This window comes from Dipodomys merriami, unplaced genomic scaffold (assembly GCF_024711535.1).
Source record: "Dipodomys merriami isolate MVZ:Mamm:240054 unplaced genomic scaffold, mDipMer1.0.p SCAF_42, whole genome shotgun sequence".
Lineage (NCBI taxonomy): Eukaryota > Metazoa > Chordata > Mammalia > Rodentia > Heteromyidae > Dipodomys > Dipodomys merriami.
Window position 1 is genome coordinate 11,493,622 of NW_027205826.1, and position 17,199 is coordinate 11,510,820.

At 51.0% G+C, this 17,199-nt stretch overlaps 1 protein-coding gene across 2 annotated transcripts in view; it reads right to left on the reverse strand.

Moving 5' to 3' along the window:
* Positions 1–1,438: 1,438 nt before the first annotated feature.
* Akap1 (A-kinase anchoring protein 1) overlaps positions 1,439–17,199 on the reverse strand; it is a 34,405-nt gene continuing 18,644 nt past the window's right edge. For both annotated transcript variants that reach the window (XM_069993236.1, XM_069993235.1), the window contains exons 2-11: positions 14,774–16,418; positions 11,778–11,911; positions 10,343–10,469; positions 9,070–9,197; positions 7,341–7,518; positions 5,860–6,010; positions 5,646–5,713; positions 3,973–4,046; positions 3,006–3,068; positions 1,439–2,512 (exon numbers count right to left, since the gene is read on the reverse strand). In XM_069993236.1, coding sequence (XP_069849337.1) covers positions 2,438–2,512; positions 3,006–3,068; positions 3,973–4,046; positions 5,646–5,713; positions 5,860–6,010; positions 7,341–7,518; positions 9,070–9,197; positions 10,343–10,469; positions 11,778–11,911; positions 14,774–16,394 — 2,619 coding nt within the window. In that variant the 5' untranslated portion in view covers positions 16,395–16,418 and the 3' untranslated portion in view covers positions 1,439–2,437. The remainder of the gene's footprint in view (positions 2,513–3,005; positions 3,069–3,972; positions 4,047–5,645; positions 5,714–5,859; positions 6,011–7,340; positions 7,519–9,069; positions 9,198–10,342; positions 10,470–11,777; positions 11,912–14,773; positions 16,419–17,199) is intronic.

Here is a 17,199-nt window from a genome sequence, read left to right on the forward strand (position 1 = left end):
TTCCACTTGCTAGGCAAGTGCTCTTCCACTGAGCTAAACCTCATAACTGTTTATGTAACTTTTCATTCTATGCCACTTAAACCTAGTGTGCACTTGACACTTCTAGCTACCTGTCCAGACTATGTCTCAGGAGCTCAGAGCCGCAGGTGGCTGTGGCTCTGAATTGGACGGTACAAGATCGGCCTGTCCCGTTAGTCTCTACCACATTCATACAAACAGCCTGAAATACCCACTGCCTTACTCAAAAGCCCTGGGATTATCAGGTGTAGTAGTGCACACCTGCAATCCTACTACTTAAGGTATCTGCTGCAGGAGGATCCTGAGTTCAAAGCAGCCTGGGCTACACCAAGTGGAGATCCTGTCTCATTAGATGAAACAAATCTTTTCATGTCTGCTTTGTCTCTGCAGGGAAGGGCTGCCTGAGAGGGGAGGCATTCAGGCGACTTTGCTTCTTACTTCACAGTGCACTTCTCACCACAGCAAACTCAACAACCCCATGTGTCTGCCAGGACACCAAGACTGCACAGCTGGCTTTGAGGCTACTGCCCTACACTCAAGTCAGGCTGTGAGGAGCTCAGCTGCCACCTGGTAGGAAAGGAGAGAAGCAAGGCCAAAGATCCTGACTCAAATGTCTTTAATGGGCTGGGAAGCTGGCTCAGTGGTAGAGTGCTTGCCTTGCATTCATGAGGCCCTGGATTCGATTCCTCAAGCTGAGGGACAGCGCCCAGGCCCAGAGTTCAGGCCCCACAACCGGACCAAAAAAAAAAAAATGTCTTCAATGAACTTGGCTGCTGGGCACTGATGGCTCATGCCTTAATCCTAGCAATTTAGGAGGCTGAGATCTGAGGATTATGGTTCGAAGGCAGATAAATAGGAGGGACTCGATTTCAATTAACCAGCAAAAAGCTGGAAGAGGAGGTGCGGCTCAAGAGTTAGAGCACTAACCTTCAGCATAAAGAAAAAAAACCCAAAAACTTAGGGAGTTGGGCACCAGTAGCTCACCCCTGTAATCCTAGCTACTCAGGAGGCTGAGATCTGAGGATTACAATTCAAAGCTAGCCCAGGCAGTAAAGTCCGTGAGACTGTTATCTCCAATTAACCACCAGAAAACCAGAAGTGGCGCAGTAGTTCAAGTGGCAGAGCGCTCGCCTTGAGCTGAAGAGCTGAGGGACAGCGCCCAGGCCCAGAGTTCAAGCCCCACAACCGACCAAAAAAAAAAAAAAGTTAAGGGATAGAGCCTTCAGTTCAAGCCCCAGTACTGTTGCACACTCATGCGCACGTGAGCACACACGTGTGCACACCCAAACCTGGGGTCTCCTTTCGTGTGATCCTAGAAAGCACAGTCGGCTCCCCCCCCCCAGTCAATCACATACAACCCCCCTCTTTATTCCCCGACTTCCCATCTTGTACACCACGGGAAGAAAAATGGACTCAAAGCTACAGTTAATACAATTCAAGATTTATAGAAGTTCAAGTTACTTAAGTTACTTATCCTTAAATTGCACAATGCTGAAGCCAGTCTAAAAAAGAATCAAACGATACCACCGTAAGGTAATTCAATGAGTTATTTTTTTTTTAAACAAATGTGTACAGCAAAAACTCCCCAATTGATAGCCCGTCCCACCCAGACCCCATGTCCCCATGTCCCCAAGTCCCCCTGTGGTAGGCAGGAAGCCGTGGGCCCGGCTGCGGGAGCTGGCAGCGCGTCCCACTCCACGATTAGCTTCCACTTACCAGCCAAGTGTGTGGCGTGGAAAACCTCGCGTTCCCTTTGTTCTCCAGTGTGTCTTATACAAAATATTACATTTTTTTAAACATGTATTTACAGAATTTGCACAAATAGAAAATGGTTACAAATTACAACCAGGCTTGGCAAGATTATCGTTCCCCGCCCCTGAGCAGGGCCGGGTGTGACCACTGCTCTGTATTTACATCTGCATTAAAAAGTCTGGGTTCCTACAGACCTAGAGGAAATATGTAAAAACGGGCTAAGTGCCACCACTTCATTTGTGTGAGCTGCACAGGGGATCCATACCATTCAGTTCATGTCTGGCTCCTTGAAGGAAGACGGAAGCAAAAGAAACCCTCCCAGGCGAGTCACAGGCCTGCCCTGTCTGGCCTGCAGTGTGTGCGGGTGTGGAAGGAGGGCACCGAGGAGCGCAGGCGACCCGGCGGAGATGCTTCCCTTCACTTCCTTTGAAACAGTTTAGAGCTGAGGAGAAAGCAGTTGGCTTGCGAAACACCAGTCTAGGGCTCTGAGAACCCACGGCTCCTCTGGAAGGAGCCGCGTCTTCAACAGAATACAGAACAGGGGGGCAAAGAGGATCCGCAAAGACAATGTTTGTTGTTACTCTGATGTTAAATCTTTTGTCTTGAGGGCCAAGCCAAATTCCAACAGTGCAAAAAAAGACTCAAGAAGTGGCTTTGGGGGCTAGGGTCAAAGGTTGGCGTAGTAGCTATCGACCCACTGTGCAAGGCCTCGCTCCACCAGCGACCGGTTTATCAACACCACCTAGAAAACCAAAAGTTTCATTAGGAACTTTGCTCCTGGCACCTTGGGACCATCCCCCAAGCCAACACAGCTCCTCCCTCCCCCGCCCCTCGGCACCTATCAGGCAACAGGTAAATATATACATGTGCAGCCTGACTGCAACCAGGACTCCTACTTAAGTGTCCAGGTGCTATTCGGCATGAGCAGTGATGTTTTAATACACAAAAACCTAGGCTTTGATACTACAAGGATGACAGGAAAACCAAACTGACAGAAGGTGCTGGAAGGTGCACAGCCAGGTTCCCCATCCCGACCTGAGTGCAACTATGGGCTGGACAGTCCTGGCTGCCACCCCCTGGCTGACACTGCTACCCCGTGTCGTGGCACTCAGTGTCGCCTGCAGGCCCGGTGTAGAGCCAGGCCCATGATTAGTGAGGGGAAGCAATGCCAGGACTGGCCTGCAGACAACCTAGCCCTGCTGGTGAGCAGCGCAGACAGAAAAGGGCAGACTCACTTCATCTCCAACCACGCTCCACAGCTGGATCAGGGGCAGGCCAGTTGGACTGTAACTTGTCACCTAGGGTAGGGGATGTGGAAAGCACGGTTTTAAAAAACTACGCCATGTAGCTTCTTTTTCGGAGACAGCATCTCATGATTTACCCCAGACTGGCCTCAGAGTCAGGACCCTCCTGCCTCAGCCTCCTAAATGATGGGATGACAGGTGTGGGTCATGCCTGATTTATGTATTTCTTTTTTCAAGCCTGCTAATCACTCTAAGACCTACAGGCAGTTGCTCACGCCTATGCCAGTTATTCAGCCTGTAATGCCAGTTATCCAGAGAGCTGAGATCAAACATCAAAGTTCAAGGCCATCTTAGGCAAAAAGTTAACAAGATTCCCATTTCTACAAACAAGCCAGGTATGGTAGGTCATGCCTGTAACCCCAGCTATGCACCCCAGGCAGGTGCATAGGTAGGAAGACGATGGTCTGATGCCAGCCCCAACAAAAAAAAGCAGGAGAGCTATCTTTAAAAACAACAACAACAACAACAACAAACCTAATGCAGAAAGATCTAGGCACGTGGCACAAATAGTAGAGCACTGTCTAGAAAGTATGGGGCTGAGTTAAATCCTAGTATAAATAACACAAGTCAAGACCAATCCAGGCACTGGTGGCTCACCCTGTAATCCTAGCTACTCAAGAAGCTGAGATCTAAGGATCACAGTTCAAAGCCAGCCTGGGCAGGAAAGCCTGTGAGACTCTCATCTCCAATAAAGACCAGAAGTGGTGCTGTGGCTCAAGTGGTAGAGTACTACCCTTGGGCTGAAATGCTGAGGGACAGGCCCAGGCCCGGAGTTCAAGCCCCACGACCTACCAAAAAAAAAAAAAAAAGTCAAGTCCCAAGAAGCCAGATCCTTAACCGAATGAGACACGAAGCTCCGCTGACCCTGTGTCCAGCTCACCCACTCCTAATCACATACCTGGGCAAGCAGCGCTGTGTTTCCTGTCATCTCGCTCATAGCTGCGTCTGCTTCAGGTGAAAAATGGTCGTCATCTTTAGAAGAAGGAAAAGCAGTATTTAGATGTTCACCAGGGCAAGGTTTACCTGTCACATACATAACGTGCACTGTATTACAAGTAAGCTGCTTTGGATGCGCCAGATGGGAAAACTGCACTTGGGAGAGCTATGTGGGTCAGAGAGGCCTTAGGTGTCCCTACAACAAGTAGATATGCACAGTCTCTGATGCATGCTGCTCTGATCTCTCCACCAGGATGGAAAACCAAGGACAGAAACTGCCTTCCATGGCAACCCCACCCTAGCCTCACTCTCACCTGTTTTAGGATCAACTATGCTGTACAAATCAACACCCTGGAGGACAGGTGCTGTGCCTGCTTTACAGGCACAGGTTGGCATAGACCAATCACTAAAGGCCAACAACTCCCAGAGTGGAGCAGTGGAATTCAAATCCAGGCAGTGAGCCCAATAGGCCAGTCACTGAGACAGGGCAGGGTATCAAGGACCATTAAGCTGGGCTGGATTACTAACAGTAGCACTCAATAACGTGGCCCTGGCAGGGAGTGATAAGCATGGGAGGCTCGAGTTTGCGAAGGTAGGGGAAAAGTCTGATCAAGGAAGACACATTTGCAAGTAATCCTAGCTACTCAGGAGGCTGAGATCTGAGGATCGCAGTTCAAAGCTGGCCCAGGCAGGAAGATCCATGACTCTTATCTCCAATTAACCTTCAGAAAACCAGAAGTGGAGCTATGGCTCAAAGAGTAGAGTGCTAGCCTTGAGCAAAAGAGGTCAGGAACAGTGCCCAGGCCTTGAGTTCAAGCCCCAGGACTGACACATGAAGGAAGGAAGGAAGGAAGGAAGGAAGGAAGGAAGGAAGGAAGGAAGGAAGGAAGGAAGGAAGGGAGGGAGGGAAGGAGGGAAGGAGGGAAGGAGGGAGGGAGGGAGGGAGGGAGAGAGGGAGATAAAGAAGCATTCAGAGGCTCTGGACAAATTGTTTAGACAGACAAATGGACAGAAGGTTGGGAAGGAGCAAGGAAGGAAAACAGAACAAAGAACTTTCCCCCATGGAATGTCTGCCATGACTCCAGCAAACCAGTGTTTATGTCTCATATGAATTGCTTTAGCCTAGCAAGAATCTGATCTAAAGGAGAAAAGCCTGGGAGCGCTTAGGAAGGTGACAGACAGCAGATGCCCACTTACAGCCAAGCGGCTGCTCGCTAGCCACCTATTCTCCACAGGTGCCACCCCCATTTCCCAGAAAGGAAAACAGAGGCTGATAATGCCAGCCCTCTTCTATCAACACATTTATGGAAGACAGGGTGAGGGCTGGCATGGCCCTAACTCTGCCCTAAGGAGCTGTGACCTGGCTGAGCAGTGCAGCTGGCCTCACGCCTACCCTCTCTGGTCTGGACTATGCTCTGCAAGTGCCTGCTGGAGGTCCAACCCCCAAGGGCAGCCCACAGCACAGCAGCACCGGCTTTACCTGGGAACTTGTGAGAAATGCAAGTTCTCAAGCCTCAGCCCAAGGCCTACTTCACCAGAGACTGATAGTAGCACACCAAGTCCTAGGTGCGAATAGGGCTGTTGGGAAGACCACGGTCACCAAGTGCCCGCCCCACCAGAGGCCACATGGGTTACCTGACAGGGGCATCACACTGTCCAGAAGGACCTCTGCTCCTTGGAATGGCAAGGTCACAAAATCCGACCTAGAGAGGAAGAAAGAGACCGACAGGACTGACTCCACCACCAGCCGGGATGCACATCTACCTGTTGCTCATCACGGGGACACCACCACCAGGCCTGACAGCACGGACGCCACACACTACACACCACACAGGGAGGCTCCACTCACCTGATTTGCCGGAGCACGTCTACTTTCACCCTTTTATATCCACCGTAGTCCACGTAGCGAATCTCCACCTCATTGGTCTCCTCGTAGGAGGCAACCACCTGAGCTCGCCACCAGGCCCCGTCCACACCAGGGGCAGCGCAGATGACTGTTACTGCAAGGCAGGAAGAGGGCATGTGGACCCCCCCTGGCCCTGGCAGGGCACCGGGGCTCTCCCTCATCACTGGCACCGTCTCTCCAAATTATTTTCAGAGGCCCACAACCTCCACAGGCAGGAGACCAGAGCAATACGAGATGAAACCTGGGAAAGTTGGCCACAGGAAATCCAGCCTAGCAGATGGCAATCCTCAGAGCTAGCCACACCAAAAGGTATTCACAACCTAGATCCATTACTCTGCAATGCACCAAGGCCTAGGAGGGCGGTAACTCTAACAGGCCAAATAAAATACAAAAGTGAGGACACAAAGCACAGGCCTGCCTGGCCCTTAAGGTGAAGTCTCTGAAAGAATCAACACTCTCCAAAAGTAGCAGAGTTTGGTAGCCTAACACCTACAGTCTGCTCAGCTCAAATAGGGGCCTGGCCGGAAGTGCACGCCCATATCCTCACCCTAGGAGGAACAGGTAGCCCAGAAAGCCAAAAAGGTTGCACTCCAAGGGCCACCCGTCTCTTCCTGGAGCAGCAAGGGCAGGTAAAATTATGGTGTGAGGGCCACCCAGAAGAGGGACACAGGGCTGACCCCACTGAGTCCTGACCATTAAGAGAGCCTGTCCTCTGGTTTGGGTTTTTTACTGCAAAGTTGAGGATCTGATGAGAGCAAAAATCTCTACTATTCCTCATGGAGGAGGAAAAAAAAATTCACACAGCCTCAAAGCTTTTCCCCATCTGAGGAACTCATGTTTGTAGTCTTTAGGGGATTGGAGAAATGTTCTGACGTTCACTCCCCAAGGACAAAAGCAACAACAGTGACAAAAGTTGGTTTGGGTCCCAGCTCCTGCTCAGGTGCTACCTGTGCAAGTCACCTGATTCCAGAGGCTTGGATTCCTTGCTTGCCACGCAGAGAGTACCGAGTCTACTACATGGGTTTGTTGGGCTTAGGGTCTTTCATTATTTAAAAAAAATATATGGAGTACTTTACATATTGCACATAGAGCACAAGTCAACTCTACACCCTGGTGCATAAGCCTAAATGCCACCTGTTAAGGGGCATTGGGAAGGGCTTGGATTTGAACTCATGAGTCAAGACTCTACTCCAATTCCATTGCTTTCAGTCAACAGAAGAACTAGCTTTATTGAGCCAGGAAACTCAACCCAACAGGACTCCATGACAGTGCAGGAACTCAAGGATGCTGGCCCATAAGGGATCCCAGACCAGCTTCCACCTAGGTCAAGACTGAGAGCAAAATAATGCCCAGACTCACCTCCTTAGTTGGCCACAACCCAGACACACCTCCACTACCCGCCCATACTCCAGGACAGCACTTACTTTCCACTGGGGTGGGCAAGGTGGGGATCCCAGGCTGAGAGTAGCAGAGGTACATCTGCTGGTCTAGACTGCGCAAGGCGTGGAAGGTGGGGTGTGTGTGCTGCTGTACAAACAGATGTCCAGCATTGACCTGGTTGACCACAATCACCTCCACAGTGATGCCATCAGGGAGCATGAGCTGTAGACGGGAAGAAGCGGCCAACACTACTTCAGATCTCTTCTCAGGTCTGGGATAAGCCCTGAGGACCAGGGCCAAGTCTACTTCCCCAGGAGTGGCAGTCATGTTGCAATACCGTGAGCAGCCATTAGGGGCAGCCTCACTTTAGGGCAAGACCAGGAACCCCATGGCCTCTCACAAGGCTGGGCAGGGTCCCAGTTCCCAGAGCTTTCCTTCCTCTTCTTTTTTAAAAATTTTCTTTGTTGGTTGTGGGGCTTGAACTCAGGTACCTGAGTGCTGTCCCCGAGCTCCTTTGCTTCTGATGAGTCTTGTAAGACCCAAGGAAGGCAAAGAGGGGCAGGAGGTAGCCCTCAGCCCCTCTGGACCTGTAGCTGACCCTAGCGAAAGGTTTGACAGTTTATCTGCCTTATTAGGAACAACAAGCTGCACCTCAAGATCTGCCAGAGGTGGTGTTTCATTTGTTCTGCACTTGCTTTCACTTCCCAAGCCCTCTACTCCCCAGACTCCACTTCTCCCACCTCATTTGACTTTGGGTCTTGGCAGGTAGACATGCTAAGTCCTATGTTAGAGGTCCTAACAGAGGCCACTCCTGGTCTTTCCAATGTCAAACTGCAGGCAGAAAGGGCTATGGGCACAATAGTTGGCCCCAGGGAGAAGAGATTCCTCTGATCCCCATATATCCACCCAACCCTGCGGACCCAGATCTACCTGAGGTCTCTTCTCCTGCCCCACTGAGCCAAGAAACCACCTATATACAAACCACCCCATTATTTAAGAAGAAAGTCAAGGGCCAAGCCTCCTGGGCCCTTGACTCTCCTGAGATACTAGTCTAATTCAGGAGGAAAACACAGATAGGGTTCAGCCCACAGCAGAAGTCTGGTGGGAAAGGACGGAAGCGCCCGCCATTCTAAACAGGGAGCAAGTATCCTGAAGCAGAATGCTCAGCCATCGGTGTAACATGCAGTGCAGTCCCTGGCCAAAAAGCTCACAAGGCTCTGCCTAGTGAGAAGAGGCCTGGCCAGGGGCAGGGGCCCTGCAAATGTCAACTTCTCTTCCTGCCAAACTCCCAGGTTTCCTGAACTGTTTCCAGAAGATAATGTAAGCAATTCTAGGGACTGGGAAGAGGAAGCAAATCCTTCACCAGGACCACTACTCAGCCCAGCTCAATTAGAAAAGGACCAGAATGACCCATTGCAGCATTCATCCAAGCCCTCAAAGGCCTTAAGGCACCCCACACCAGTCTGGACACATCCAGTATGCTGCCTTAACTATAATTCATTTGAGGCAAATACCTAGGAAAGAGAAAATGTGCTCTGGTGGCAGAGGAGGCCTGATATTCCCACAAGGGGATTAAGAGGCCCTGGCGTCTTGCTAGCAGTTTACCCTATCCCCAGAGAACACCCCCTGGCAGAACTGATTGGTGGAGCCTAGAGGTGAAAAGGCGGGGGCAGTCATGTGCTCATGTCCTCCTTGGTTCACAGTCTGGGGAGATTCACTGGGGTGGGTTGGGGGAAGGGCGCAAGAAGTCCCCACCGCTGGGAGCATGCTCACCCAGGATGTCATCGGTAAGGAAGGCAGGGCCAGGGAAGGCAATGGAGGGGCATAGATATTGGTGAGATTCAGTTCCTTAAACTTCTTTCCAATCAAGCTCAGAGCTTTGTCCACGTGATGCTGGGAGCCTACGGGTATGAGGACAGGGCAAGAAAAAAGTTACAACGAAACAAGGTGGAGGCTACAATGCTTGATAAGAAAAGTACTCATTATCTTGCCCATGTAATTGTAACCCCTCTGTACAGTATGTTCACAAAAAAAAAAAAAAATGTGGAGCAAAAAAAAAAAAAGAAAGAAAAGAAAAAAGTTACAACAAACAAATTCTCCCCTCCTGCAGAGTTCAAGGGAATTTTTAAGGAACCAAAATGCTATGCTTTAAAAGTAGCTTTAAAAATCCTGGAACTCGCCAGGCACTGGTGGCTCACGCCTATAATCCTAGCGACTCAGGAGGCTGAGATCTGAAGATCATGGTTCAAAGCCAGCCCAGGCAGGAAAGACTGTGAGACTCCTATCTCCAATAAACCACTAGAAAACCAGAAGTGGCGGGAGGGGGGAGGCTGGGAAGGGATGTGAAGGGTAAACAAAGGAGGAGGCTGCAATGCTTGGTAAGAAATGTACGCATTATCCTGTCCACGTAATTGTAACTCCTCTGTACAGTATGTTCACAAATAAAATAAAATTAAATTAAAAAAAAAAACAAAGCAAAGCAAAAAATAAACTAGGGTATATGGGTTATGGTTATATGTAAACAAATAAATTGATTATAAATTTCTATTGATTGCATAGTATTAATAAAATCCTCATATAGTCAGAGAAATTTAAAAAAAAAAAAGAAAACCGGAAGTGGCGCTGTAGCTCAAGTGGTGGAGCGCTCGCCTTGAGCTGAAGAGCTGAGGGACAGCACTCAGGCCGAGTTCAAGCCCCATGACCAACCAAAAAAAAAACAAAAAAAAATCCTCTAACTCCTATCTTTTAAAGGTAATACCTTGCCGTTCTACCCATGCTTTGAACACAAGAGGTTGACAGGCGACAAAGAGCCAGCCTGCCTCAACCAGTAGGCTCTTCACTCTGCATGGTGACAGGCATTGAGACCCAGAACCTTGGCCAGAGAGCTGAGCCTAAGGTGGGGAAGACATGCCATGTTGCCTCCACCTGGAATAGGAAGCACTGTCTGTCCAGAGCCTGGCAGTCAGGACCCCCTCCACCCCCCCCACCCCCCGCCATTCCTGTAGACTTACCTTTCAGCTAAGAAAACTACAGGCCTGCCACTGACCTTCAATGTGGCAGATCTGGATGTTCTGGGTGTAAGGTAGCGTGGAGATGTAGATCTTGGCACCAGACGTCTGCTTCAGAAAACTCACATAGCGGCCCTGCTTGCCAATCAGCCGGCCCACCAAGTGCTGCCAGGAGGGAAAAGGAATGAGAGGTCTAATAGAAAACCAATCCCCCATCCCAAAGACCTACTTTTACTTCCCCACAAGGTCATGCTCAAACATATTAATAATGGGAGAGGCTAACAGCATCTCCCAGCTCCCATTTCATACTCATTATGTGGCCCACACCAGAAGGCTGCAAAGGCAGCAGCTCTATCCTCACACACCATGAGCAGCTTCACCAGCAGGAGGGTCCACTCTTGACTTCTTCAAGCCTACTCACGCCAAAGATAAGGGGCTGGCATGAAAATGAAAGAACCCTTGGGCTTTTGCTGCCAAGGGACAGAGCACAAGTGCCCAGTGCACCAGAGTTCACAGCAGACAGGGAAAGCCAAACTTAGCCGTGATGTAACATGGGCTCTCAAACATATCCCAGACGACCCCAGCCCAGCACGGTAGGAGGCACTCAGGCCAGCCTCATCCAGAGCCTGGCTTGGGTGATCTCTACAACCACTGAGGACAAGACTCCTAACAAGGCCACGGAGAGGGAACGCCACAGGAGTCAGCAGCTCAGGGAGAGCACGACCTTCCTAACCCAGAGCTCAGGCCAAGCCAGGCCTCTTCTGCAGCCCAGAGCCAAGGGCCCTGGGAGAAAGTCTACCACTTCTTTCAAGCTCCTGAGATAACCATAAAGGTCTAAGTTGACACAATGTTTGAAGTTAGAACAGCAAGGTGCTAGAAACCACTCGGGAACTGGAGATCAATGAGATGACCACACAGAACCAACAGTTCAAATTACATTTCCAAAGCATATCATAGGAGAGCAAGAGTGTGAAATAATTAAGTTATTAACCAAAACACCACTACCTCAGTTTTGTTTAAAAACCGCAGGGTGCAAGATGAGGAGGAAATAGAAGTCTTCTCTCAGGGGTAGAATTTGAGTGGCTTTTTATTTTCTCCATCTATTTCTATAGTTTTCAACTTCTCTAAAGCTCTGTGTGTGCTTTGCTCAGTTATCAAATGCTAGACTGGGGCACAGGGCGTTCATCTGCCAGCACTCAGGCTGGTTTTCGCCATTTACAAATGATCGGGGCAGGGCAGTGAGTTAGAAGGGGATGAGGACCACATGCTCTTCTTGAAGGCACCTCCAGCTTACTCTGTACTCAACTAGGTGTCACATACACACACACACGTGCATACATACGCACGCACGCACGCACGCACATCTCTGGCTCCCTGCCCATTCCAGTGCCTCCTCCAAGTCCAACAGCCCCTGTACAAGGGAAGTTTGAGCTCCCAGCAGAATCCAGCCTGCGTGGCTGCCGCCATTCTTACCTTGGGCACCTCGATCTCCCAGACGATGAGGTCCACCTTCTTAGGGTTGGAATCTGCCTGGGCATTTTGGAGACTGTCGGCCTTCTTGAGCCCACACCCACTCTCCACCGAATCCATGCTGTTCCTGTCAGAGCCTGCAGGGGAGGAGGCGGCAGGCGCACACAGACCCGGCTCAGAGCCTTCAATACCCACACCTCCTCAAACTCCCCTTACAGGAGGAAAGAGGCCCGCCCCACACCCCCTCCTCAAACTGGGCAGACTAGAAAGCTAGAAAAACCCAATGAAAGGAGGCCTGGGGTACCCATCCACCTAATTTTAGCCTGTCACTTATGGTCCCACTTGCTTATTTGGCAGCCGCGCCCAGCCACAGCTGCTGGAGCAGACACACAAGTGGGAAGAGCCAGACTGCGCACCCAGGGAGGGGACTTCACAGGGCTGGAGGTGGGTGGGAAACAGCCCACAGATCCACATGGTCCCAGGACTGGGTCACAACTCTCCTTCTATCTTCCCACATTTCCCAGTCCTTAGGACCAATAGTTATCAGTCCCCAAGCCCTGACTCCAGTGATGGGAGCAAGACAAAAGCCCTCGCTACCTGAGGGCCCTGTTTCTGTCTCTCTGCCAGATGTGGACAGACAAAAGTAAGGCAGACATTTCCCTGTGCTTAGGCTGAGCTTGTGCAGCTCTGACTATTCAAATTCTCCCTGGTCCGAAGACTGAGCAAACACTCAGAGGATGAGGGAGCAGGACTCTGGCGCCAACTTGAGCTGTTTTACTCTTGCCCAAGGCATGCCAAAGGGACCACTGAAAAAAACAGGCCCAGAGCAGCTTAAGGGAAGTGGAGCCAGCTTAAACATGGACGACTAACTGGCCAGAAATAGATCACTCCTGAGAGTCAACTAATTAGGTCATTATTACATGGTTTTCCCAAACCCTGGGCATAATCTTTCACCAAGCAATCCATGTGCTGCCTGGATGCAAAGAACTAAGACTGAAAGGGACTCTACTCCAGTTAATAGTCACCTTCAAAGTGACCTCCCTTAACACTGGGAGTGGAGGTCTTGGAATAGGGTCCATGGCCAGACTGCTGGAAACAAATCAGGCTGGGGGAGGAGGGGGGCTCTCCGATTCACAGGCCCTGTTTTGTTCAACAGAACAGGAATGGTCAGTATTTGTACTCTACTGGTACCCAGGAGAGGCCCAGGCCTTCAGCAGGCTGCATTCACAAGCCACCTACCAGTTCTCTCAGCTGGACAGTCTTCATATCCCTGTTTCAACTTCCTCACACACCATGCAGGACTAAGACTACCATGACACTCGCCTGGTGCCCAGTACACACTAAGGGCTCACTGGTTGATGTCACCAAGCTTTCACTGATTAGCTATTCCTGAACCTCTCAGTCCCTCCTTTCCTTCCTTTCATCTTCTGTTGTTTGTGCCAGTCTTGGGGCTTGAGCTCAGGACCTAGGTGCTGTCCCTGAGCTTCTTTTGATTAAGGTTAGTGCTCTCTACCACCTGAGCCACAGCTCTACTTCTGGCTTTTCTGATAGTTTAGTGGCACCAAGAGTCTCACAGACTTTTCTGCTCAGGCTAGCTTCGAACCTTGATCCTTAGATCCCAGCCTCATGAGTAGCTAGGATTACAAGGTGTGAACCATTGGTGCCTGGCTTCCTTTGATCTTTTGAGGGTGAAACTGGGTCTTGCTCGATAGCTGCCTTAGAACTTGCTACATAGCCTCAGTTGGCCCCAAACTCGTGATCAACAGCACCCAAGTGCTTGGATTCTATAGCTTCTTTTTCTGCAGAGCTAAGCCAGAAGTCCTCAAGGCATCTGTGAAGCTTCTGTTGTCAATCCAGAGTTGGCATGACAAGGCTAAAGGGCTTGTTAATTAAGGTTAAAGGCAATAGGCAAAGAAGAAGAAGAAAAAAAAGACCACAAAACTTTCTTTTCGCCCATCTGAAGATGGGATTCTTTTTTAAAAACATATGCAGTTCCTGGACATTAGTCAGGATAGACCTTACAGTATCTGGTCTTCCATCATCATGACTGGCAGCATTTGTTTTCTTTTAGAGGTTGTGAAACCTATTAGCGGTCTTAACCAACAGCACCTCAGGGTGACAAAATGCAGTGTTCCACATCAGATGTTGTTGAAAGGAGTAAAACACCCAAGGAAGCTTCCCCGATGGAGCTGAAGTGCGAGGGACTTGCTCCGGGACCAACACTCGGGAGAGCTACGGGGGAGAGGTCAGGGCATCCTCCATGAGATCAATGAAAATACCCCAGGGGAGCTGCAAAAGCAGGGTCAGGAGCTGCTGACCTGTAAGTTAGCAGGCTGAACTGTCTACGCTGGGGTCAGCACTCGAAAAACCCAGTGGACACTTCGTTACCCAAGTGCCCTCTCTCTCCCGGGGTGGAGCTGCAGCTGCACAGAGAGAAAATGGCTGAGGCTCTGCGGAGGAGGAGGTGACAGCAACAACCCAAGGCGGCTCAGCCTCCTGCCAGCGCTCAAAGCTGTGGCCGTCCATGGGGCACTTACCCTGGGAGAGCTTCTGGAGGAGGAGAGCAGGTGAAGACACGGGACAAGCACATGAGGAAAGGAGGTCAGCCATCAGGAAACACTTGCCCACCCCAGCACTGGGGGAAGTGAAACTAAGGAGGGCCTCTCCATGAAAAGCCCAGTAAGAGGTTAGCATCAACGGAAGAGGCTCTGAGGCTGCCCCGGGGAGCCAACTCTAAGCTGGTTCCTTCTGATGGGCTGGGGAGGCTCCCTGGCTGGCGAAATCAAAGGACAGCCCCCCCAAGGCTTTGGTGTCTTGGGGCAGCCTGATTTCTCAGGCTCTCTGCCACACCCACATCTGCAGGCAGCTGGGACAGAGCTGAAGGCACCATCGCTTTGCTGTGGAAGTACAGAAGGGAGGGGCAGGTGGGCCAGCCGTCTTTCCCTAATGAGTAAAGGGAGACCCCTGACTCTCCAAGCGAGCACCCAAGGCCCTCCTACCTCCCGAGTGATCTCCTTCCGCATCCATGGTCCATCCATCCTCAGCCCCCAAGTCTGATAACTCCCCCTTCAGCACCCCATTGCTGAAGGGCCCAGTACTGTCTGGCAGTGGCGGGCTAATGGCCTTGTCCCTGGGGCTCGAGTTGTTCTCTGTGAAACTGCCGTCAAGCCCTGAAGGGCTGAGGGAATCTGAGCACTGCCCAGAGGAGGCCACAGAAGGAACACTCTGGTTGTTGCCCGACATGCAGGTGACACACGTGGCATCTCTTCCCAGGATGCTCGTCTCCTCCACTGACTCTACCGAGGGCGTAGCTGGTGGTAGGCAGGCTGCCAGGGAGATGTGGTGTGCGGAGTTCTTTGGCTTCCCCTCCTTAGTGGGGCTGGAGAGGGGGCTGCTCAGGCAGCTCACATAGGTCTTTGGTGGTGGCAGGTCCTCTGCTAGCAAGGTGGGTGAGGCCAGGGAAGTGTCTAGCGGGCTGGTGGCTGTCCCTGCTGTGGGTGTAGCAGGCTTTGTGGCCTCTTGCCCCAGGAGAGTTTTCTGGCTGACTGAGGCCCAGCTCTCTTCCTCCTGCCCTTGGGCTTGGATGGGGGAGGCTTGATGCTCCTGGCCTGCCATCTTGCCTTCTGTGCTAGCCAGCACCTCTTCAGTCGCTTCCAAGATCACTTGGGAGATGATCTGGAAGGCAGCCTTTTCAATCTGCTCATTTTTACCCACCGTCTCTTCTTTGCCCACTTCTCTGTCACAGACTTTGCCACTTCTGATCTGGGTGACCTGGGTCTCCTCCTTCACCAGCTCTGGGTGAGCCGACTCCACATTGCTCAGCGTCTTTCCAACTACGCGCTCTTCCTTCTGCGAGTGCCTGCCCGCTCGGTGAAAGCCACTGCTCCCCTTCTCTCCCCCACCTCCCAAGGGAGCCAGGCCAAGGACCTTACTGCTCTCCAATTCTGGGACACGCTCCTGGGATAAGAGACCTTCTTCATGCACATTCTCTCCCCATGCTGCATCGCCAGTCCCCTCAGCCCCACCTGTCTCTCTTGCCTTCTCTCCAGGACCACGCTTCTCTGCGGGAACCATCGATTGGCTGGGCCAGCCATTCCCTGAAGCCTTTCCCAGCTCAGGCTCTTGCTTGCCCACGTCAGCTGCTTCATGGGGAAATGGCACATCCTTTGGGGGTGGGAAGGGATGCTCGGGAGGAACAGGTTTTACTTCATCGCCCATCAGGGAGAGTTCTACCTTCACACTGTCGTCTCTGAGAGTTCCTGGCTGCAATCTCGTGTCTATGGTGTTAGGAAGGCTGCTTGAGGTTTCTGACCTACGACAGACCACGTGCATCCGCAGCACGGCTGAGGGCTCCCCTGAAGGCATGCCTGCAGGGGACTGTTCCTTTTCCAGTGACTGTGTGACACTGTGGGGTGCAATCACAACTCCAGGAGAGGACTCTTCCATGGGACGCTGTTTCTTGGTGACAGGGCTAGCCCTCCGTGCTACAGCACCAGCCTCTGCTGACTTGTCACTGCTGCTGATCTGTTCTTTTTTCCGAGAGAAAAACCACCACCAGCCAAGGATCACCAACATTCCAGGCAATGCCAAAGGTAAGAGTGTGCGGAAGTGTATTGCCATCCTGGAGGTGTGAAGTAGTTATGCCTGGGAGAGTGGGAGGAAAAGGAGGGTGTTATGAGAGCCAGGTAATACACACTTGACATGGCACGTTACACCTTCAGATAGACTAGAGGTTTGATGCACAGACCACAATATAAATACTTCAGCGTTCTCTGGTTGCTTCCAATAGTCAAAAGAAGTTGAGCTGGGCGCCAATAACTCATGCCTGTAATCCTAGCTACTCAGGAGGCTGAAATCAGAGGATCATGTTCAAAGCCAGCCCGGGCAGAAATGTCCGTGAGACTCTTACATCCAATTAATCACCTAAAATTCGGAAGGAGCGCCGTGGCTCAAAGTGGTAGAGCACTCGCCTTGAGCAAAAGAGCTCAAGCACAGCACCCAGGCCCTGAGTCCAAGCCCCACAAACAACAACAAAAACAGTTGGGTGACTTCATCTCCACCCTCTGGGTAGATTCAATGACCTGAAGCCAGTAATGGCTTTAGACTCAAACAGGTAGCCCTGCTAGATGCTTTGCTTTTGAAATCCAAGTTTATCTCCAGCCACCCCAGATCTACTGAATTTGAGCTTCATTTAACAAGCCTCATATGGGAGTTGTTAAAAGGAATGCTAGATATTAGATCTACCCAAAGTAATGAAGGTGAGAGAGAACCAAGGAGGTCATCTCCAGAAAGTACCTCCATCTTTAAGGATAAATCAGTCTGCTACTATCTGACGATGAAGCAATAAAGTTGGAAAACACAGAGTGGAGTGAAGCAGTGGCCAGGGTGAGGGTCACTGCATTCACCCCTCTGGATGTATTCAATG